Consider the following 25,404-nt stretch of genomic DNA (forward strand, 5'->3'; position numbering starts at 1 on the left):
CGTTCTGAGCTTGAAACAGCCCGCTAAGAAACAAACTTGCAAAACACAACCAAATGACATGCATTCATCTCCAGCCACTGGCTATTTGTGCTTTTGAGCGATTTTTCCTAGATGGCACACAAACTGCAAACAAAATTAAGTTATTTCCAATTTTTCAGATTTTAAAAAACCCCAGAAGCTCAAACACCTGAAAAATGCTACTCCTAAAGCATAGTTATGGATCAATAATCCATATACATTTATTTGTAAGGTACAATTTCTAAAATGTTTTCTACATCAAAAAATGTATGAATAAAGACCATGAAATTTAGTTAGGTTTGGATTTAAATCTTATCATTTAGCATGTGTGAGGCACTGAAACGATTAATAAATAAGTTGACCAAGAGCACTTTCCTCACTTACAAAGTGTAGATAAGAATGCTTGCCTTTGTGTGGTGGTTTTGAGGGTTAGATGTAAGGGACTGAGCACAATGCTACTAAGACTGAGGAAACTACTCGGCCACAGCATAATCCATGATCCACTCCTGGTATCCAGGGCAAGTGGTCGATGGATTATGGTCTTGAGATAGCTAAGTAGCAATAAAATAAAATCCACACACAGGCAATTGTCATATTATTGTATTTTATTACAGTATGTGTAGTGTATACTAACTGAAAGGGAAAAATGTAAACAAAACCAAAGTCATGGGGAAAATGGCATCTTGCTTTAATCTTCAACTGAAAGTTACCTTAACAATCCATTTACACCATTATGTCAAATTTTAGTCATCTCTGCAGAATTTCAGACAAATGAAAACAGACAAGGTAACACCAAAGAGTTAAGCACAGAAAGTGATACTGATAAAAAGTTGAAAGTAAAATCTACCTTGGCTAGAACTGAACATTCAGATCTGTCTCTCCAGAGGAAAATCTAACTTGAATCATAACGGTTCATATTTTGACTAGTTCATACCCTATCAATTACCTACTTATGACTTGAACATACCTTTTCTCAGCTGCATGTGACAGCCTAAAACCCCACTGAGCATGCTGCTTGGCATGCCTTACTCCTCTGAAATCATCATCTACTTTCTAAAAACCAGAAAATGAGTTTGTGATTTAAATTTCAAAAAACAGTTTGTAGAAAACACAAAAAGAATCAACTGTTTAAAGTCTTATCCTTTTCTTCACTCTATGACAGCTACTTCTACAAAAAAAAAAAGAGTATGTGGGTACTTTCTAAGAACTCAGAAACAAGAAAACCAAAATCAGAGGGTGCATGAATATATGTGCACGCGTATGTACAGACTTAATCTCTACATCCCCCAAGACAGATTTAAACAGGTAATCCCAACATTTTAAATTCAGAAACCAGAGATAAACAGTTTTGTTTCTAAATCAGTGGTATTACTAGCTGAAATGTTTAGAATACTGCACTTACAGTTCAGCAGTACTTTGATTATATATCTCATTCAAAAAATCAAAATAATGACCACATTCTTCTAACAGCAAGGAATTCTCTCACTTTTTATTTATTTTGAAATACTGCTGTTTCCATAAACCTGCAAGTGGAAGATAAGCTGTTCAATAAAAGCCTTCTTTCATATATGTATCTATATATAAAATATACAGACATTATTTTAGAAGTCTGTTCATATAACAGATTATTTTGGTACTAACAAAAGTTGTACACAATTCATCAATTGTATGGCTAGAAATGAAACCATAACTAAACCAAGACACACAGGGCTTTCCTGCACTTGGTTGAAGGAAAAAATTCCACCTAATTCTTACTGCGTTAGAAGAATAAAGTACGTTTGTCATAGTACACGTTATCATAGTCCCTTAAAGCAGGGACTATTTAAAGGTTTTAAATTAAACAATGTCCAGGCTTATTTCTGTCTGTACATTCAGGAATAATCATATCACTGGTTACATACAATTCTCATGCAAAGAAAACCCTCAAAAAAACAAAAAAAACCCCTCAGTTAGTTGTTTTCTTAAGTCTAATTAAGCCAAACTAATAATAGCCATTTAATTAGCAATCTGTAAATCAGAGAGGTATAGAAATTCAGCAGCTAAACTGTATTTCCCACCTATAGCACTGCTGCTACTCAAACTATTTTCTTCCCGTATTAGAAGAATTCATAGGCATTGATGGTCAAAATAAGAATTTCAACATAGCAGCAAATGACAGAAGAGTGAGAGAAAGAGCTCCTAATGTGGTGACAGTCTTAATGATCCTTTAAAAGGTAGAAGATTGTGTGCGTATGTGTGGAAAGGAGTAGGAAAGAAAAGCAGGAGGTTAAGACAGGTATTTAAAGGGAATGGCGAGATAGCTACATTAGAATATTTATTTTTTTAAAAAACTGCTCTGAAGTCTGCCCAGTGTACCAAAAACATTAAAAAACAAAAACAAACAAAAAACCCCCCAAAAACAAAAAACAGAGCAGACATTGGTGAAAGTTTAACCTGATAATTTATTTGTGGGGAAAAAAGCTAGTTTTGATGAGAAAAAGTTCAGTCCTTTCCTTGTAAACACAAAGAAACTCAACGGGAATTTTAAAGATAGTAGGTCAGAAAATGCAACAGTAACTCTTATAATTCTTTTCAATTAAACAGACAAATCAAGTTGAAGACAAGTGTTAAAATACTATTCAGCCTGAATATTTATCAGTCTATATATCCTGTTGTTCAATTGGCTTTTGATTTTAAAAAAAATCAAATCAATAAACTTTGTAAGAGCTACCCACATTTCAAGTGATGAAAATAAATTAGTTCCCCCCCAAAGATATTGTTTAACTTCTAAAGCATAAAAAGCTCTATAATATCTTATACAAATTAACCAGTGTTTTTACAAAAGTAATGCAGTTTTGGACTGATGATATTACACTGTATTTGTGGTAAAGTACTAGGCACAAGAATATATATATCGATTAGGCATTTTCAGTCTAATCAGTCTCTAAGTTTATCATTTAATTCTTGGCAATATATAATAACTGGTATGCATTTTGGTACTTAAGTCATGAATTGTGAAGAACAAGAAGCAACGTACTATAGTCACAGGGTTTACATCTAACAAACAACTGCAGTGTTGAACAAATCTCTTCTATGAACTTCGTAATTTGTTTTGCTGTTGGTCACTTGGAGTAGATCCTGCAAAGATAAAAGAAAAAGTCAACATAATTTGTTACATATTGTCAACCCTGGCTGAAGTTCCCTTCTATTAGCATGCATTACAAGCAAATATAAAAATTTTAAAAACAAATAAGGTATATTTCATGTAGGCTGATTTAGACTGAAATTGAAGAATCTATACACTCCCCTAAATAGTCTAAAGAACAGAAGGGTCTACTTGCTGATAAAACAAACAGGTTTCAGATTGAACATTTCTGTAAGTCACAGGTGGAAAGGTAAGAGTTTGCGACAACTCCAATATCCAGAGCTATAAAAAGATACATATTTATTACCTCAAAGCTATAAAATATCACCTAAGAGTCCAAACATGTCATTTTTCTCCAGTGAATTGTGTGAATGGGGGAGGAAAGGGGGAAGGGAGGAGACTGACACTGTCCAAAAACTAATGGGTTCTATAGAACTTAGAGATCTGAAAAGCTGGTAAAATGTTAAGGGCCCAAAAGGGTAGGGGATAAATATGGTACTTATTTCCCTAAGTCTTATCCTATTCTTGTGGGTTTTATAATGCTAAGCAGGATATACTCCTTTGCAAGGTGTACTTCATCTCCAGTGAAGAAAAATCAGGCACTGAGCTAACACAAAATTTTAATCCTCCATTAAACTTAAACAAAAAATATATTTATGTACTAAATGTGTGAAATGTAATATCTTATAAGCAGAGACGGACAAAATGCCATAGTTATTTTTCAAAAGAAATGGCGTTAAAACAAACAAACAAAAAACGCTGCCTATCTATAACAAATAAAAAATAAAATAAAAATAAAAATGGATAATAAAAACATGCCACAGCTACCATGTAAGATGAAGTTTGCTCAAGTTAAATATAAGTTAAACAGACTATGGGATATATAATGGAAATGAAAGGCTATATGAAATAGACTAAAAGGTTGAAGCATATTACGGAATAACAAAAAGTACTGTAATCCTGACAGTATGAGACAGCGACTCATCAGGCTGTATCATAGAATTATTCATATTTCATAATATGCTTACCAAAATGGTAATATAATAATTATTTAATTTCCTAAGACTTGACCATTCTGGGCACCACAAATAACATCAGTTACGTCTCCACTGAAAAGTATGAAGTTTGTAAGTACAAGGAGTAGGTGGTGGGCACAAAAAATCTCCATTAGTGGTGCAGAAGATTCACTTCATTAAATACCAGAGTAACAGTTCATAAAAAATAAATAAAACCTATTTCCTATGACAGATCAGGAGTTGCTAGGCTGCAGGGGCTGGGTGTCTAAGACTTAAAAAAAAAATAAAAACAAAAACAAAAACAGTTAAATAACTTGTCAATCCAACAGTCAAAAGAATCCGTATTGGAAAGATATGACCTAGTTTGTACCTAAAGGGATGTAAAACCAAATCTTCCATACTAAAAACATGTTTCAGGCTAGGCACGGTGGCTCATGCCTGTAATCCCAGCACTTTGGGAGGCCGAGGCGGGCGGATCACAAGGTCAGGAGATTGAGACCATCCTGGCTAACATGGTGAAAACCCCATCTCTACTAAAAATACAAAAAATCAGCCAGGCGTGGTGGCGGGCGCCTGTAGTCCCAGCTACTTGGGAGGCTGAGGCAGGAGAATGGCGGGAACCCAGGAGGCGGAGCTTGCAGTGAGCCGAGATCACGCCACTGCACTCCAGCCTGGGTGACAGAGCGAGATTCTGTCTCAAAAAAAAAAAAAAAGTTTCATTTAAAAATTTTAAACTTTAGATCGTTATGACAAATACAACATGACCTAAAATATTCAAAACAAAATATAGCTTAATATGAAGACAAACATCCTTGCCTAAAGGCAAGTAAACCATAAGAAAGCCATATAATAAAACATACAGTCTAAAATCAAATCAACTCTGGGTATAGAAACTTTATTATTCTGAAATTGGCCATGGGGGTCAAAATTTTAGAAACATTTGGTATAATAAAGTGAATATCAGCAACGTTTTCGTTTTTTCACAAGTTTAAAGCAAAATAAAGTACATTATCTTAGGCACAGAGCATCACAAAAGTCTCAGTGACATTTTCCAAACACCTAACCTTGATTTGATTCTTCCGTATTCATGCTTTCTCCATCTGCAGTCTCCAACATTTCTTCATCTTCATCATCATCATGTAGGTCTTTTGAAATTAATTGTCTGGCTAGTTTGATATTGAGTCCTTCATTGTAGTGAAGCTTCCTTTTCATTTCAAATTGTCGCTTTTTTTCTATAAGATGCAAAATGTAAACTTAGGAAGTTTGAGCTCAAGGATTGGCCCATGCCTGTTTTATAAATAAAATTTTATTGAAACAGTGATGCTCATTTGTTTTTGTCATGCTTAAGGCTGCTTTTGTGTTCAATGGCAGAGTTGCGTAGTTTGTAATAGAGACCACTAGGCCTGCAAAATTTAGAATATTTACTGTCTGGCATTCATCTCAATGGAAGAACAAGAATATATCCAGCCATTAGAAATTATATTTGTGAAGAAAGATTAAAGCTATGGGAAAATTATCCAGAAAGAGTCAAATGGTGACAAAAAAGCGAGTTACAACACCATATACTATATTTATTATGTACAATGCCTGTCACATACACACACAGAGAGAAAAATAAGACTCAGCAATTAACAGTGTTTAATTCTGAGTCAAGGAACAATGAAGTAGTTTTAATATTTTATTATTTTCTATTTTTATAATTAAGAAAAAATCCTTTAAAACAATTCTTACCTGTTAAGAAACTGCCATGATTTAAGACATTGTTGGCTAAAAACGTAACCTCATTTTCAGAGTAATTTTAAGAAAAACCTATTATAAAGTAATGGTGAAGTGACTCCAAAATATTTCATTTTAGTCTTCACCATAGAAACATAAAGCTGGCAGCAACACAACTGATCACATTAGAGCAACTATTTATGAATACATAATTTTAAGGTTTTTAACTTCCTTAGATCAGAAAATTAAAAAAAAAAAAACAACAGAAAAGGGGGAGCCAATATAAAATTGCCAGCTATTTTACCAATGAACAGCATTAAAATCATTCACCGTTGTTTTATTTTTTCTTTTTTTCAAGATGGAGTTTCACTCTAATTGCCCAGGCTGCAGTGCAATGTGCAATCTTGGCTCACGGCAACCTTAGCCTCCTAGGTTTAAGCGATTCTCCTGCCTCAGTCTCCCGAGTAGTTGGGATCACAGGCATGTGCTACCACTCCTGGCCAATTTTTGTAGTTTTAGTAGAGACGGGGTTTCATCATGTTGGCCAGGCTGGTCTCCAACTCCTGACCTCAGGTGATCCGCCTGCCTTGGCCTCCAAAAGTGCCGGGATTACAGGCATGAGCCACTGCGCCTGGCTTCACCATTGTTTTATTAAAAATTTCATCAAAATATTTCAATGTCAAAAATGCACAGAGGCCAGATGCTGGGGCTCATGCCTGTAATCCCAGGAGTTCAAGACCAGCCTGGGCAACATGGCAAGACCCTATCTCCACAAAAAAATTTCAAAAAATTAGCTGGGTGTGGTAGTACACGACTGTGGTCCCAGCTACTGGGAAGGCTGAGATGGGAGGACTGGCTAAGCTTAGAAGGCTGAGACTGCAGTGAGCCGCGACTATGCCACTGCACTCCAGCCTGGGTTGACAAGCGAGACCGTAGCTCAAAAATTTATTTATTTACTTTTTAAAAAGCAGAGACATCTCTCAATAAGGGTATTTACAGTACTTTCTTCTTTTTTTTAAATTTTAATTTTTAGAGATGAGATCTCACTGTTGCCCAGGCTGGCTTCCAACTTCTGGGCTCAAGCAGTCCTCCTACTTCAGCCTCCCAAGTAGCTGGAACTACAGATGCATGCCACCACACCTGGCCTCCAAAGTACTTTCTCTTTGTTTGATTTTTACTAGAGACGGGGTTTCACCATGTAGGTCAGGCTGGTCTTGAACTCCTGACCTCAAGCGATCCACCTGCCTCGGCCTCCCAAAGCACTGGGATTACAGGTATAAGACACCGCACCTGGCCAGTACTTTTTTAATTCCCTAAGCTTTTATCAACATCTATACTTATGTTTTTAAAACTTATACTAAAGTCCGGGCGCAGTGCTCACGCCTGTAATCCCAGCACTTTGGGAGGCCAAGGCGGGCAGATCATGAGGTCAGGAGTTTGAGAACATCCTGGCTAACATGGTGAAACCCCGTCTCTACTGAAAATACAAAAAATTTGCTGGGCGTGGTGGCATGTGTCTGTATCCCAGCTACTCAGGAGGCTGAGGCAGGAGAATCACTTGAACCTGGGAGGTGGAGGTTGCAGTGAGCAGAGATCGCGCCACTGCACTCCAGCCTGGGCGACAGAGCAGGACTCTGTCTCAAAAAAAAAAAAAAAAAAAAAAAAGAACTGTAATAATTACCCAGTTTAGACAATAAAGTATATGAACATACAGTAAACATTCTGCCATAATGATTTATGTAATTTTAAAATCGTTACAAGTTGTTGAGTCATAATTTAATTCCCTATTTTTGGTTAAAGATTTCTGATTTCCTTCATGTTTTCAATGTTTCTTTTGGTTTGTTTTTATTTTGTGAAGGTATATCGGCAATTTTCAATGTTTTTAAGACTATATATATAAAATATATTGTGCATTTGTTCTATTATTTTCTCAATATGAGCCAGTGTTTTTGAAACTGTGCATCATGATTATTTATGTATTTATTTATTTTTTTAAAGACAAAGTCTCACTCTGTCACCCAGCCTCGAGTGCAGTGGCATGATACCAGCTCACTGCAACCTCCACCTCCCAGGTTCAAGCAATTCTTGTGCCCCAGCCTCCCGAGTAGCTGGGATTAGAGGCGCCCACCACCACGCCTGGCTAAGTTTTGTATTTTTAGTAGAGATGGGGTTTCGCCATGTTGGCCAGGCTGGTCTCAAACTCCTGGCCTCAAGAGATCCTCCTGTCTCAGCCTCCCAAAGTGCTGGGATTACAGGCATAAGCCACCAAACCCGGCCATCATGATTCTTAATAAGTCATAACTAACATTTAAAAAGGTTAAGGTAGACTATTTATATGAACACAACAAGTGAATTATTCTTTTTATACCTACTTTTACTTTTTATGGGGGAATATCTTAAGTTGTTAAAAGTTAGTATTTAGTGAGTGCTCACAATATGCCAAGATCAGTGCTAAGTGCTTTAAATGCTTTAACTCATGTAGTAGTCACCAAAATATTTTTACAGCTGCCAATTTAGAAATGAGAAAACAGAAGCTCGGAGAAATTATGCAAATTAGCCAAGTGGCATACCTGGAGCACAAACTTAGGTTTGTCTGTCTCCTTAGACAATAATCTTAATTGCTATGCTGTGAGTTACAATTTTTCTCCCTAAGCTATCTACTGTCAATAGACAACAATTTTTCAGCCACGTAACATCTATATAATTCAGTAATAACCCCACCAGTGGAAAATGAATTAATGAAATTATAATTAGTCAAATGGCTCCCCCTGCTGGTTGACTCATGAAATCACAACTTGAGAAAAACATCCCTCAATTAAAACTGACATTAACAAAAAATTCCTTATTCTCAACAGATCATGTTTTTAGAGAGTAATGAGGAAACAAACTCCAGAAACTATTTCTATTTGAAATACTTTTCAAGGACCTTTTGGGGTATATTTTGGGAAAATAAATGGAAAGTCACTGAAAGTTGAGATACAATACAACTTGAGAATATGCTACATGTAAAATTTCTCTCGTACAAATATTAGGCTCAGCCCATCACAGCTCTGTTGAACAGGCTATATTCTGAAGATGATAGGAAAGACTAGTAAATGATATCTTAGCAGCTACACGACAAAGATCCTTCGTTCTAAAGTTTCTCAGCTTCTTCACGGTATAGGAGGTAGTCCCTACGCCACAACACTTCAAGTAGGTTTCTACCGTATTTTCCTTCTTCCTCTTTTTTGTGAGTATGTGCTTTTCTTATATCTTTCCCCTCTACCCACAAGCTTGGATTTTCCTTTAAAAATAGTTGCAAATAAACTATACACAATTTTTTAACTCCTGAGAAGATTATATATTCACATGAATCAAAAAGTATAAAATGCAACAAGATAAGACATACTCCTTTTCTCCCAGCCTCCACAGGTAACCACTTTTACTTGTGGAAACAGAAAGCATGAGCAGGCAGCAATGCCTTAAATGTGTATGTGCTGAATGGCCTACAAGACCCTCTTCCATCCCTGTGAAGGGGAGGGCTGTCTCCATCTCCCTTCCTATGACACTACTGCTCCTTTTGATTGATAGGACCTAATAAAGACCTTCACTCTGCATCTGATCATCTTGGTTCATTTGTTAAGTTGCACCACTGTCCAACAACAGAAAAAGCATAAGCAATTGGGAAATTAGCTCTTTCAGCTACCCACTTTAAGACCATCCAAACGCTCAATGACTTGAAACGCATTAATTTAAAAAGTATTTACTGAGTATCTACTCTGCACTAAAAAGTACAAAGAAAATAATACTTATAATTACTTTAAAGATGGTAATACTTCCCCATATTCTTGAAATCAGGGGTAAAAAACTATTACACAACAAAACACACAAGTAGTATCTGAATTATAAAGATGTTGCTTTCATTCTCCTCCCGTGTGTCCCCAAAATGAAAACCATTTGCTCATCTTCCAAATAATGGATTTATCTTAGCAAAAATTACTAGTATCATGATGAAAGCAGTAAAGGAAATAAACTACCTCGTTCTTCAGGTGAGAGGTCACTATCCTCCTCTCCACTGCTTTCTTGTTCCTGAATCCGATACTTTGGCTCCAAGCCTTCAGCAGCAGCTAATCTATGCAACAATCATGTACAAAGAAATTAACAGTGATGTTTTGATATTATTTAAGCGCCTTATTCAACTGTTGATTCTTACAAAAACATCTGAAGATCATTAATGTGCTAGCTATAACCTGATGAGGAAAATAAAAGGCAAGAGAGCAGAAATGTGCTGGGCATGGTGGTACACGCCTGTGGTCCTAGCTATTTGGAAGGCCGAGGTGGGAGCACTAGTTAAACCCAGGAGTTTGAGGTTGCAATCAGCTTTGATTGCGCCTCTGCACTCCAGCCTGAGTGATAGAACAAGGCCCTGTCTAAAAAAAAAAAAAAAAAAAAAAGAATAAAAAGAGTAGAAATTGGCATAGACAAGAACAGTGGAATGGGTGCTAGAAATCAGTAAGTAGCAAAGGAAGAGTGCTTTTATGAATTAACTTATTTTTGCCTTTCTCACTGCTACCTTTAAAAACAGGAAGCAGGGGCCAGGCGTGGTGGCTCACCCCTGTAATCCCAGAACTTTAGGAGGCTGAAGCCAGCGGATCTCTTGAGGTCAACAGTTTGAGACCAGCCTGGCCAATATGGCAAAACCCTGTCTCTACTAAAAATAAAAAAATTAGCCAGGCTTGGTGGCATGGGCCTGTAATCCCAGCTACTACTGGGGAGGCTGAGGCACGAGAATTGCTTGAACTTGGGAGGTGGAGGTTGCAGTGAGTTGAGATCACACCACTGCACTCCACCCTAAATGACAGAGCGAGACTCTGTCTCAAAAAACAAATAAAAATCCCCACAGGGAAGTGACACATTTCAGTATCCCAAGTGCAGGTACGCTGGTCTTCCTGCCACCTACATACCTTGATTTTAATCAAGAGACAAGACTATAAAAGTTGGTGACTCAGAAGGTGAAAAAAGGGGAAAAAAACGAAAAAAAGGTCGGCATAAAAAACGTTGATAAACAGCCCTTTTCTTTCCGCTTATACAGGGAAAGCAACGTAGAATGCTTTTAACTCTGCACGATTATAAACAGCCTAAGTGAAAATGTACTCCAGTCATTAGTACTTACTTCTTGGCTAAGATGTCTGGCGCCATGGCTTCAGTGGTCTCGGTGTCACTACAGGCATCTTCATCATCACCCATCATACTAGTATGACAAGCACATTGTAATTAATACCTGAAACATAAATTTTCAGCCACAAAAACAAGGGAGAAAAACAATTCCATCAACCTACTTAACATATCAATATATTTATAGCTCTGTTGATATCTTTGAGGTTTAACTTTATATAGTTCCCATTCAATACAAATACTTAAAAGTACAGCACCCAATCAAGAAAAGACTCCAAATGATTAAAAAAAAACCATAAATACAGTCTGCCTGCCATATCCACAGGATCCACATCCATGATCAACCGTGGATTGAAAATAGCCAGAGAAAAGAAAAATTTCCTCTGTACTAAACATGTAGACTTTTTTCTTATCATTATTCCCTAGCTGATACAGTGTGTAACAACTATTTGCACAGTATTTACATTTTATTAGGTAATATAACTAACACAGAGATGATTTAAAACATACAGGAGGATGTGCATAATTATATACATCTACAATGCCATTTTATATCAGAGACTTGAGTGTCTGAGGATTTCGGTATCTGAGGGAGGTCCTGAAACCTCCATGGATAATGAGGAATAACTGTACTGAAAACGTAAATGATCTGGAAAAAAAAAAATACTACAAAGTTCCAATTATTCCATCCAGTGGGAAGGAACAAGTAATGCAAAGTAAATCACTGTCTGGTTTTAGAACATGTATTTCCACATCAATCTTAAGATAGAGACAAAAGATCTACGCAGACACAAGACTGAGTAAGGTAACAAAATTCGATCCCAAAGATCTAATTTCGGAAATTTACAAGTGATTTAGCTTTCTCACTCTACCCTCTAATGAAAAATTTGCTCCCCACTTCAATGCAAAAATGGGCAACCTTAATTCTTAAGCCACTGCAAAGTACATAAAGCAGAACTCAGCTATTTATAAAATACTGCCAGTTTATACATTTCCTGGCTAATTAAGGTGACAAGTAAGTCTATAGTTTAGATGATGCTCTTTTCTCTAAGGGAAGTTGAAATAAACTGATCTATGTTATTGAGTTTAATCAAGCAAAGTAAGGTAAAATAAACATTTTGTTAATTTATAGAATTGTTCTATAGAAAATTCTAGTTGTAAAATTTACTGAATTATGTTTATATATGTACATGTATACAGAAGCAATAACTTCTTGTATACTAACTGTGAGATTCTTAGATAATAAGACATGATGTTTCTATAAAAAGCATCTTCACTTAAACTTTTTTTTTTTTTTTTTTGAGACAGGGTCTCATTCTGTCACCCAGGAGTACAGTGGCACCATCACAGCTCACTACAGCCTCAATTTCCCGGGCTCAAGTGATACTCCCACCTAAGCCTCTTGTGTAGCTGGGACTACAGGCATGTGCTACCATTCCTGGCTTAATTCTTTTTATTTTTTGTAGAGACGGGGTCTCTCTATGTTGCCCAGGCTCATCTCCAATTCCTGAGCTCAAGCAATCCTCCCACCTCAGCCTCCTAAAGTGCTGGGATTACAAGGGTGAGCTACCATGGCTGGCCAAATGAAACTCCCAAAAAGAAAAAAGAAAGTCATGGAAAGAAATGATAAAACCGAGCAGTGAACTGATAAAAGCAGGACACAGGTATCTCTGCATACACATAGCCTCAATTACTTAGGGACCAAATAACTTTTCTGGTTATTTGAATGGAAAATATCTACCATTCAAATTATATTTATAAACAGTCAAAAAATAATGGCCATAGCTATTCTGAAATTTTTTTTTTCTTTTTCTTTAGAGATAAGGTCTCCCTCTGTCATCCAGGCTGGGGTGCAATGACATGATCATGGCTAATTGCAGCTACAACCTCCAGGGCTCAGACAGTCCTCCTGCCTCAGCCTCCTAGCTAGCTGGGACTACAAGTATACACCACCACCTCTGGATAATTTTACTTTTTTTATTTGAGACAGAGTTTCGCTCTGGTTGCCCAGGCTGGAGTGCAATGGCGCGATCTCAGCTCACTGCAACCTCTGCCTCCCAGGTTCAAGTGATTCTCCTGCCTCAGCCTCCCGAGTAGCTGGGGTTACGGCGCCCACCACCACGTCTGGGAATTTTTATGTATTTTCAGTAGAGACGGGGTTTCACCATGTTGGCTAGGCTGGTCTTGAACTCCTGACCTTAGGTGATCCACCCGCCTCAGGCTCCCAAAGTGCTGGGATTACAGGCGTGAGCTGCTGTGCTTAGTCTAATTTGTTTTAATTTTTTTTGTGGAGATAGAGTCTCACTCTGTTGCCCAGGTTGGTCTTGAACTCCTGCGCAAGAGTTCTTTGGGGAAGGGCGTGGTGGCTCATGCCTGTAATCCCACACTTTGGGAGGCTGAGGCGGGTGGATCACTTGAGGTCAGGAGTTTGAGATCAGCTTGGCCAACACGGTGAAACCCTGTCAATATTAAAAATACAAAAATTAGCCGGGCGTGGTAGTGGGTGCCTATAATCCCAGCTACTTGGGAGGCTGAGGCACGAGAATCTCTTGAACCTGAGACATGGAGCTTGCAGTGAGCCGAGATCGTGCCACTGCTCTCCAGCCCAGGTGACAGAGTGAGACTCTGTCTCAAAAAAATAAAAAATAAAAAATAAAAAACAGCATTCTTTGGGAGGCTAAGCGATCCTCCTGCTTCAGGCTCCCAAAGTGCTGAGATTACAGGCGTTGAGCCACTGCACCTGGCCTCAACTATTTTTTTAAATCATGTCTGATCTTAATTCTCCTAGGATACTTATCCCCAACTAACACAAGTGAGTGACGGATGGCCACTACATTTAGTAAAAAGAAAGCACACTCTGATTTTGGATTCTGGTACAATAAAGATTTTAATATACGTTTTAGAAGTTGGGCACGGTGATGTGTGCCCATAGTCAGCTGCTTGGGAGGCGGAGGAGGGAGGATCACTTGAGTCGGGAGTTCCAGGCTGTAGTGTGCTATAACTGTGCCTGTTAATAGCCACTGCACTGGGCAACATAGCCAGATCTTGTATCTTTTTTTTTTTTTTTTTAAAGATTTTTAAAGTATATACCTTCAATTTAGGAGAAAAATAAGAATATAAACCTCTTTTTAACATGCGTATTTTTTTTAACTAATTGTGATTTTATTATTTTTCTTCCCCTCAATTTATTTTTACTTCAACAGGTTTTTGGGAAACAAGTGGTGTTTGGTTACACGGGTAAGTCCTTCAGTGGTGATTTCTGAGATTTTGGTGCACCCATCACCCGAGCAGTGTACACGGCACCCAATGTGTGGTCTTTTATCCCTCAACCCCCTCTCACCCCTCCCATCCCCAAAGTCCACTGTATCATTCTTATGCCTTTGCTTAGCTCCCGCTTATAAGTGAGAACATACAAGGTCTGGTTTTCCATTCCTGGGTTACTTCACTTAGAGTAATGGTCTCCAACTCCATCCAGGTTGCTGTGAATGCCATTATTTTGTTCCTTTTTATATATATTCCATGGTACATACATATATACCACAAAAAACTGTGTATTTCTTCACTCAAATTTCATCAGTAATGAGTTTCAGCATCTGTACCCATTTCATTATTTCTTTTTATGCTCATCACAGTCTTTAATATCTTCAAGTTTTTTATTTTTACTGTTTTTGTTAGTAACAGGTTATTTCAAATTATCTTCCAAAGTTTTCACCCACTGACTTAAAATACAGTAGTTCTTAACTCTTCTTTCACTACAGAACAAATGGAAACAGCAGTTACCTCTATTTTAGTGGTAACTTTTGGATTTATGCTGTCTTACTTCAAAGACAAAATATTTTAATCTTGGAAATCTTTTATTTTTTTCAATACAAGGTAGGTAGGGCATAACTTTTTTGTTTTTTGGTTTTTTTTTTTTGTAAAAAGAGTCTTACTATGTTGCTTAGGCTGGTTTTGATCTCCTGGCCTGAAGCAATACTCCCACCTCTGCCTCTGTAATCTCAAAGTGCTGGGAGTACAGGCAAGAGTCACCATGCCCAGCCAAGGTATTATCTTTTTTTTTTTTGAGACAGAGTTTTGCTCTTGTTGCCCAGGCTGGAGTGCAATGGCACGATCTTGGCTTACCGCAACCTCCGTCTCCCGGATTCAAGCAATTCTCCTGCCTCAGCCTCCCGAGTAGCTGGGATTACAGGTGCCCACCACCATGCCTGGCTAATTTTTGTATTTTTTTTTTTTTTAGTAGAGATGGGGTTTCACCACCTTGGCCGGGCTGGTCTTGAACACCTCACCTCAGGTGATCCGCCCACTTTGGCCTCCCAAGGTGCTGGGATTACAGGCGTGAGCCACAGCGCCCGGCCCAAGGTATTATCTTAATTAGGTATCTATACTTATTTAGAATCCTCATCTTCTCATAATGCTTCTTGCATTATTTTTGTCTTCATACTGATTACTGCTGCGTAATGTAATTTCACAATTCATTTAGAAAATTCTGAGACTTGAAATTGTCAAAAATTACATGTAATGATCTGAACAACAATATTACATTAAGTTAAAAAATAAAGACATAAACAGCAATAATGACACCTATCTTTCAGTGGGTTACCATCCATGCAGTTATGCTTCTCTGCAAAGAGACTGAGTAAACCCCAGATTTCTACTTGGGAAGCAAACAAGCCCATATCTCATCTTCCTTTCATGGAAGTTAAAACTAATATATGCACCATTAGGAGCTAGCAACCACTGAGGTGCAACAAATAAACATTTACTACTATCATTATAATGTACAAAATGGCTTTCATAATTTTAAACTTACACATCACTTAAACCATTACTAAACAAATTGCAGTTAGGTTACTGACTTCACTAGTGCTCCAGTAACAAATCTACAATAAAACAAATTCAAATAGGCTGTTATCCAGACGTTCATATGAAATGCAAAATGGAAGTAAGTCACAAGAGGAATGACGTCTACATAACATTACCTATGGTAAGGAGTGCTTGGTTCATCTATTTTCATTAAACCATAGTCTTTGTCTGCTGGATGATACGTCGCCAAGATGTTCATTTCATCCCACTTCTGGGATTTTTTGCTAAAATTAAAAAGAAAAAACGTTTTTCCCAATGCAGAAAAAGATAAACCTGAATATCAAAATTCACAAATGTCCAAATTTAACATTTCAACTTCTATTTGATGGCCAACCTCTATTTTCACATACACTTTCTTAGAATAGAAGCTGACTCAGGGTAAAAACCATTAAGTAACTACAATAAAATGTCAGTAAATATAGAACACCTAGTGCCCACATATTAAAAACACAATATTTAGTATCTATATCAGGCATTCAAAACATTACCATACTATGACATGCTTAGTCTTCATTTGGCCTACAAAATAATGCAAGTCAAAATCTATACATTCGCTGAAGTCAGCAGGCATTTTTGATCTATATACCAGTAACTGTTCGGTACAAAACACAACAGGAGTATTTCCTTGGCATAATTTCTTTCTGGGATATCTGTTAACACTCAGAACATAAAGATTCAAAGCATAAAACTATAGAGAAAACCTCATCAAACTCAGATACCACTAAATCATTAGATTGCAAATAAATTACAGCTCTGCTTATTTCTAATCTAGAAAAATAAAGGTTTGCTCAGAAATGGTGTATTCAAACTTACTTGAAGAGCAATAGACGTTCTCTCTAAGTACTTTATTATTTTTGTTTTGTTTTGAGATGGAGTCTCACTCTGTTGCCCAGGCTGGAGTACAGTGGCGCCATCTCGGCTCACTGCAACTTCCACCTTCCCGGTTCATGCGATTCCCCTGTCTCAGCCTCCCGAGTAGCTGGGATGACAGGTGCGCACCACCACGCCCAGCTAATTTTTGTATTTTTAGTAGAGACAGGGTTTCACCATGTTGGCCAGGCTGGTCTTGAACTCCTGATCTCGTGATCTGCCTGCCTTGGCCTCCCAAAGTGCTGGGATTACAGGTGTCAGCCACCAGGCCGGGCCATTATTTTTGTTTTTTGAGACAGAGTTTTGCTCTTGTCGCCCAGGCTGGAGTGCAATGGCACGATCTCGGCTCACTGCAACCTCTGCCTCCTGGGTTCAAGCGATTCTCCTGCCTCAGCCTCCTGAGTAGCTGGGATTAAAGGCGCCCGCCACCACACCTGGCTAATTTTTGTTATTTTTGGTAGAGACGGGGTTTCACCATGTTGGCCAGGCTGGTCTTGAACTCCTGACCTTACGTGATCTGCCTGCCTGGGCCTCCCAAACTGCTGGGATTCCAGGAGTGAGCCACCGCGCCTGGCCTATAAGTACTTTAGAAACATCTGTTAAATTTCATGCAATGAAGTATTTGCACAACTATTAAGGTGCTCGATAATTAAATGCTTTCATTTTAAATGCTTACATACTCCTTAAAAAAGACCTCAAAGACCTTTCTACAAGCCAACATTATTTTGTTACATATAGTTTGTTACTTAGTATGTACTTGGAAAAACCTGCCTTAAAAAGAATCAATGTAAATGTTACACTGATTTAAATAATCCTTTCCACATTTGGTCTAAATTGTTAAAGTTTTACTGCAGGTATTTTCAATTTCCCAGATCCTGAAATACCCTTTAAGAATAACATACTCAACATTTTAATAACATATTCCCTTCTCCATACTCTCAAAATGGTTTGATGAGTTACCTTAAAAATTATACAGGCCTACTCTTGCAGGTGACTTCATATTCTTTTGCTTTCTACCCTAATATACCCACAGTGTCCCCATTTCGGACTAAGCACTTTTTTTCTTCATTTTTTAAAATTGTGGTAAAACATACATAACATAAAATTCACCATTTTAACCTTTTTGTTTTTTGGTTAATCTTCCCTGTATCATTCCAATTTTAGTGCATGTGCTCCTGAAGTAAGCACTAGCCATTACGAAGTGTACAATTCCATGGCATTAAGAACATTCACATCATTGTGCAAGCCTCACCACCATTCATCTCCAGAACTTTTTCATCTTCCCCAACTGAAACTGTACTCATTAAGCACTAACTCCCCACTCTCCCCAGCCCCTAGACCTGGCAACCACCATTCTACTTCTATCTCTAGAAATGTGACCACTCTAGGTACCTCGCAGAAGCGAAATCAGGAAGTATTTGTCCTTTTGTGACTGGCGTATCTCACTAAGCATAATGTCTTCAAGGTTCATTCATATTGTAGCATGTGTCAGAATGTCTCTCTTTTTTTAAGAGACTGGGTCTCTGTCACCCCAGGCTAGAGTAAAGTGGCATGATCGTAGTTCACTGCAGTCTCGAACTCCTGGACTCAAGTGATCCTCCTGCCTCAGCCTCCTGACTAGGTGGGACCACAGGTACGCACCACCATGCCCAGATAATTTTTCTTTTTTTTTTTTTTTCTTTTTTTTTTTTTTACAGGTGGAGTCTTACTATGTTGTCAGGCTGGTATCAAACTCCTGGCCTCAAGCAATTCCCCTGCCTCAGCCTCCCAAAGTGCTGGAATTACAGGTATGAGCCACCACACCTGGCCGTAATCAAATTAATATGTCCTTAGTATTTGAAAAAAGTCACCTGCCAGGAGTGGGACTGTGTAATTTTTAAGGGAACTCATCACACTCTTCTGGGACTGAACTAGACTGGGTAAACAGAGCTTGCTTTAACAATACCGATGCCTTTAGATGCCTAGGCATCTGCCTAGCACATAGTTGAGCCTGTGGCAGAAAACAAAAAACAAATTTAACCGGGAGACAGACATTGAAGGTTCAAGTTTCAGTTACCCTTTACTACAGAGAAGCCAAAAAAAATCTTCTCTTGGACTCTATTTATAGTTGACCCTTGAATATTATGAGTTTGAACTGTGTGGGTCCACTTATATGCGGATTTTTTTTCAACAAATCTACTGGAAATTTTTTTGGAGGCTTGTGACAATTTGAAGAAACTCAGATAAACCACATAGCCCAGAAATATTAAAAAAAACCTTAAAAGTTAGTTATGTCATAAGTGCATTATACGTAGAGAATAGCCTACTTTATCATTTACTACCATAAAATATTCACAAGCCTAGTTAAAATGTAACGTTAAAATTTATCAAAACATGCACATACAACACATGGTGCCTCTGCAGTTGGATCATAACTGCATAAAATTAACTACAGTACATCCTATTCTATGTCATAGTTTCACAGCTATCTCTTGTTGCTACTGCAGTCTCCTCAAGTGTTGCAAGTTTGCTTAAAACGCTCTATGATGCGGCCAGGCATGTCTGTAATCCCAGCACTTTGGGAGGCTGAGGCGGGTGGATCACTTGAAGTTAGGCGCTCGAGACCAGCCTAGCCAACATGGTGAAACCCCGTCTCTACCAAAAATACAAAAAATTAGGCATGGCGGCTTGCGCTTGTAGTCCTAGCTACTCAGGAGGCTGACGCAGAAGAATCACTTGAACCCGGGAGGCAGGGGTTGCAGTGAGCTGAGATCATGCCACTGCACTCCAGCCTGGGCAACAGAGTAAGACTCTGCCTCAGGAAAAAAAAAAAAAAAAGCTCTATGATGCTGGTTGTTTCAGTGTGAGTAGTTTGTTGCTCCAGTAAATTGCCTGTTGCAATAAAAAGTGATCTGTCTTGGTTTTTGAGTATTTTTTATCCTATTTAGTGCAATACTGTAAACCTTGAGTAACACCATGGGACTCATACAAAATGCCACTAGAGATGCTGGAAGCGTTCCCAAGAAGCAAAGTTGTGACATTACAAGAAAAAGTTGAACTGCTTGATGAGTACCTTAGATGGAGCTCTGCAACTGCGGTTGCCCGTCATTTAAACATGAATCCATCATAAAGACCATTGTAAAAATAAAATCAAATAAAAGGAAATTCACAAAGCTGTCACTGCAGTAGCGATATCAGCATGAAAACCTTGCATATTTTGTGAAATGCCTTTTGTATTGCCGATGCATCTTTTATGTGAGTGCAGGATTGTACAAGACTATAGACTCTAATATGATTTGAGAAAAAACCATGTCACTATATGATAACTTAAAGCAAAAAGAAGGTGAAGAATCTAAAGTTGGAGAATGTAATGCGAGCAAACAATGGTTTGATAATTTTAGAAAGAGGTTTGGCTTTAAAATTACAAGATAACAGAGAAGCAGCTTCTGCCAACCAACAGGCTGCAGACAAGTTCCCAGAGGCCATCAAGAAAATCATTAATGAGAAAGGGCCAGGTGCAATGGCTCACACCTGTAATCCCACACTTTGGGAGGCTGAGGCAGGAAGATCTCTCGAGCCCAGGAGTTTGAGAACAGCCTGGGCAACCATAGTGAGACACTATCTCTACAAAAAATTTTTTAAATTAGCCAGGCATGATGGCGCACACACACCTGCAGTCCCAGCTACTTGGGGGTGACCTGAAGTGGGAGGATCACCTGAGCCCAGGAGGTCAAGGCTGCAGTGAGCCATCTGCAATCGAGCCACTGTAATCCAGCCTGGGTGGCAAAGTGAGACTGTCCAGAAAAAGAAAAAATTATTAAGGAGAAAGGATATCTGATCTGCCTGTACAGGTTTTTAATGAGAATAAAAGTGCCCGATTCTGGGAAAAAAAAATGCCACAAAGGACATTTATTTGTAAGAAAAGAGAAGCAAGCATCAGGATTTAAGGCAGGAAGGGACAGGCTAACTCTACCGTCTTGTGCCAATGCAGTAGGGTTTATGATCAGAACTGTCCTTAACTATAAAGCTGCTAACCCCGGAGCCTTGAAGGGAAAAGATAAACACCAGCTGCCAGTCTTGTGGTTGTAGAAGGTCTGGACAACGAGAACCCTCTTGGTTCCGTCCATGTTCTGTCCCCAGGGTAAGGAAGTACCTTGCCAATACAGAACTGCTTTTAAAAAAAAAAGAGAGACAGGGCATTACTCCATCACCCAGGCTGGAGTGCAGTGGCACAATCATAGCTCACTGCAGCCTCGAACTCCTGGGCTTAAGTGATCTGACTGTGTTAGCAACCTGAGCAGCTAGGGCTGCAGGCTCAAGCCACGTGCCTGGCAGTAAAGCACCTTTTAAAGTTGTTTTGATTCTGGACAATGTCTCTCTTTGGCCACCTATGAACCCTATGAGTTCAACCCTATAAAGGTGTCAAGGTGGTTTACTCGTCCTCAAACACATCTCCAATTTAACTTCTAGATCAGGGGGTCACAGAGGACCTTTAAGATTCAGTACACATGGTACTCTATGCAGTGGTCCCCAACCTTTTTGGCACCAGTGACTGGTTTCGTGAAAGACAATTTTTGCATGGTGTGGGGTCGGGTGGGAAGGTTTCAGGATGAAACTGTTCCACCTCAGATCATCAGGCATTAGATTCTCATAAGGAGTGGGCAACCTAGAGCCCGCGCATGCACAGTTCACAATAGGGTTCACACTCCCTATGAGAATCTAATGCCACTACTGATCTGACAGGAGGTGGAGCTCAGGCACCTGCCACGTGGCCTGGGGTGTGGGGATCCTTGCTCTACGGAAAAGACTGTCAACCCTCATGGAGAACATCATGAAAGTCTGGAAGGGTTTCACCACTGTGTATGCCATTGTTGTTACAGAAAAAGCTAAGAAAGCTGTCAAGTCTGAAACAATGAATTCCTGCTGGAGAAAACTGTATCCAGATGTTATGCATGACTTCACGGGATTTACGACAGTGCCAATCAAGGAACTAATGAGATTGTGGATTATTTGGTGGGGGTGAAGGGTTTCAAGATATGGATCCTGAAATTCAAGAGCTAATAGACATCACACCAGAGGAATTAACAGAAGATGACTCGATAGAGATGAGTGCTTCTGAATCAGTGCCAGAGGATACGGAAGAATATGTAGAAGCAAAGCCAGGAAACAAATTGACATTAGACAATCTGACAAAGAGTTCTATTTGAGACTGCTTGACTTATTTTACAACATGGACCCTTTTATGATATGGACACTGAAACTAAACAGTAGAAGGAAGATTATTAGTACCACATAGAAGCATCTTAAGAGAAATGAAAAAGCACAAAAGTTAGCCATAAATTATGATGTATTTTCGTAAAGTTACACCAAGTAAGCCTGCCTCTCCTTCTATCGCCTTTACCACCCAAGACAGTGACACCAACCCCTCCTCCTCCTCAGCCTGCTCAATGTGAAAGACCACCAGGACGAAGATCTTTATGATGATCCACTTCCTTACGATTTTAACATTTTCTTTTCTCTAGCTTACTGTATTATAAGAACGTAGTAACATAATACTTGTAACATACAAAACATGTAGTTAATCAATTGTTTATGTTACCTGTAAGGCTTTCAGTCAACAGGAGGCTACTAGTAGTTAAGTTTTGGGGGGCTGGGCACAGTGGCTCATGCCTATAAATCCCAACACTTTGGGAGGCCAAAGTGGGAGGATCACTTGAGCCCAGGAGTTTGAGATCAACCTGGCCAACATAGGGAGACCCTGTCTTTAAAAAAAAAAAAAAAAAGTGCTGGGATTATAGGTGTGAGACACCGCACCCAGCCAGTGTGTGCTTTAGTAATAATTTCTGACACTTTAAATTTATACTTAATATGCTTTTCTGTATGTATATTACACTGTAATAAAATATTTTAAAAATAAACACATATTAATAATGTTGTTTGGGGGTGCCTCCTAATCTCAAAGTAAAACAAGTTACTTCCTAAGTGATGTTAACAATATTGAATTAAAAATGACAATTTAGGAGGTGGGCAGATCACTTGAAGTTAGGAGTTCAAGACCAGCCCGGCCAACATGATGAAGCCCTGTCTCTACTAAAATACAAAAATTAGCCATGTTTGGTGGCGCATGCCTGTAATCCCACCTACTCAGGGGGCTGAGGCTGGAGAATCCCTTGCACCTAGGAGGCAAAGGTTGCCGTGAGCTGAGATTGCACCATTGTGCTCCAGCCTGGGCGACCAGAGCGAAACTCCGTCTCAAAAAAAAAAAAAAAAAAAAAAAAAAAAAAAAAGACAACAATGACAACTGATCATCGTTGCTTAGGATAAAAAAAAGAATGAGGAAAGACCTCTGGAGTTTAAAAAGTATCTCTAATGGGAAAGAAAGAACGCCACATCCTGTAAATATTTTTTGCAAGCTAAGGATTGAAGAAAAAGAACTACAGAACACAAGCAGAAATTAAGTTTTCTTGAAATTAAAAATAAAATTTAATAATCACAATCCCAGCACCCTAAGCCATTCATATATTTTGATTTCAGCATATTCTTCCCTTTGTATAATACATATAAATATGTATAAGCTATCAAAACATATAAAAATATATATAACTATACATATAAAACAGTACATACAGTATATATACAATACATATGCTGATATATAAGTTTTAAGTATATGTAGTATAAGTTGCTTGTGTTTTCTTTTTACCTTCTTAATGACTGTATAAGATTCATTTAGATTGATAACCTAAATAAGTTTTCCTATTTAAAATAAGGCAGACATGAACATATTTGTATATATGCTATTCAATGCTGTTTTAAAGAAAATTTGCTGGTGTAAGAGTCTGAATTAAAGTTTATTAAGAACTTTATAGTTCACTCCATATTGCCATATAGATTTTTTTTTTTAAAAAAGAGGACTGTTTGTAACGTCCCCAGTAAATTACCAAACCATTGCTAGGATTAGGTATTCTGTGTGTCTGTGTGTGTGTGTGTGTGTGTGTGTGTGTGTGTGTGTTTCCATTTCAGCAGGTATAAAACAGTATTTTAAAACTGTTGTTTCTTTGCCTAATTTCCTCGTGTGAATTATGTTTACGTCCTTTGCCTATCAGAAATCTTCCCATAAATTTGAGCTCTTTAGATTTATATAAACCACATTTTATATAACTTCAATTTTTCCCAGTTTGCCATTTAGTTTACTTTCTTCTGTAAATGAAATTTTAAGTTCTAAATATTCAAAGTCTCACTCAACTTGTTTTATCAACAGAACACTAACAGAAAAAAAAATTAGTACAATTATTCAGATCCAAAAAAAGACAACAATAGCTTGCAAAAACAAGCATTTAAATAAGGGTATTACAAAACAGACTCCAAAAATGCTAGGAAATCTTCGAAAGTTAGTGAAGTAGAAGAAACTGTCAGCAGGGGACACTGGATGTGAAAGTCGGCATCTCTAAAGTGATGGCAGAATTAACATTAGCTGTGGAATAACAAAACCCAAGGAGTGAGCCTGAGCTTAACCCCAGTGCCATCAAGAACTGTATGACCTCCTTTGAGGTCAGTATCCCTGCAGACAAAAATAGGGGCACCACCATTTACATGGCAGATCTGCCATGATGGTGAAAGCACCTGCTGGTTTCAGTTTTCCCCCACCCTCTTGGGTGACTGGTTTTCCTACAGCCTAAATCTGGTGCTGAAAACGTCACCGCTTCTCACTTTTACTTTGTTAGCTCATACGGTGCCACCTTAAAAAGACCTACTGGAACTTCTTATTGCTTGTGACTTGCTCATTTGATAAGTTGTGACTGTGTCTGGAATGGGAAGCAAGATTTTGCTTCAAGGTGATTTAACTTTAATTGCACATTTCAAGAAATGGTTCTTTCTTTAAATGAAGATTCAACTTATATAGATTGACACAATATAAGACTTCGAAGCCTGATATCGTTACTGAACAATTAAAGTAAGACTTAACAATAAAAGCAATTACAAGTAAGCAAAAAGTAACTTTTAGAAAACAAACTTTTTATTTTACTCAGTAAACCTCTGACTATAATATTCCACATCCCTTTATAGGCAGAAAAAGACAAAGTTGAAGCTTGTTTATATCTTAAATTATATCAAAGGAAATTGAGGCATAATTTTTTCAAGCAGGATTTGCCTGCATTACCTAAGACTACTATAGAATTTGAATTGAACAGAATAGTGAACTCCAAAGCAGACTGTGTAAAAAACCCGCTGAGATATGGAAAAAATGAATTTCTATATTTATTTCTATTACAATAAGACTAACATTTGAGGGTAAGGCACTGGGTTAAGCACTTTACATTTATTAATTCATTTAATATTTAAACTAAGGCACAGATATAATGAATAATTCACTGAAAATCACAACTAATAAAGTTTGCTAATAAGCAGCAGACAAGATTCAAACCCAGGCAATCTGGCATCAGATTAACCACTAAACTATAATCCTTCTCAAATGATAGGCTTTAGCAATATTTACTGTCATATTTTCAATAATTCCCAAAACACATTTTTTACATTTTCACATCTCTGAAAAAGAACATGTCTTAAAAGGATGGCATCTTATAATCATAGCTGGCAGTATTTTTTCTTTCTGGATAGTACATCTTAGAATCAACAGTGTCTTCTTTTCATTAAGATACACAT

The 25,404-nt window shown here is 38.0% G+C and overlaps 1 protein-coding gene and 1 pseudogene across 1 annotated transcript in view; both read right to left on the reverse strand.

The window, feature by feature from the left end:
* Positions 1-605: 605 nt before the first annotated feature.
* PPP1R2 (protein phosphatase 1 regulatory inhibitor subunit 2) overlaps positions 606-25,404 on the reverse strand; it is a 28,966-nt gene continuing 4,167 nt past the window's right edge. Inside the window, exons 2-6 of the mRNA XM_004038243.5 lie at positions 16,008-16,115; positions 11,027-11,104; positions 9,891-9,985; positions 5,223-5,390; positions 606-3,135 (exon numbers count right to left, since the gene is read on the reverse strand). Of these exons, the coding sequence (XP_004038291.1) occupies positions 3,089-3,135; positions 5,223-5,390; positions 9,891-9,985; positions 11,027-11,104; positions 16,008-16,115 (496 nt within the window). The 3' untranslated portion in view covers positions 606-3,088. The remainder of the gene's footprint in view (positions 3,136-5,222; positions 5,391-9,890; positions 9,986-11,026; positions 11,105-16,007; positions 16,116-25,404) is intronic.
* On the reverse strand, positions 9,288-9,422 carry LOC115933395 (uncharacterized; annotated as a pseudogene).

Source organism: Gorilla gorilla, chromosome 2 (assembly GCF_029281585.2).
Source record: "Gorilla gorilla gorilla isolate KB3781 chromosome 2, NHGRI_mGorGor1-v2.1_pri, whole genome shotgun sequence".
Lineage (NCBI taxonomy): Eukaryota > Metazoa > Chordata > Mammalia > Primates > Hominidae > Gorilla > Gorilla gorilla.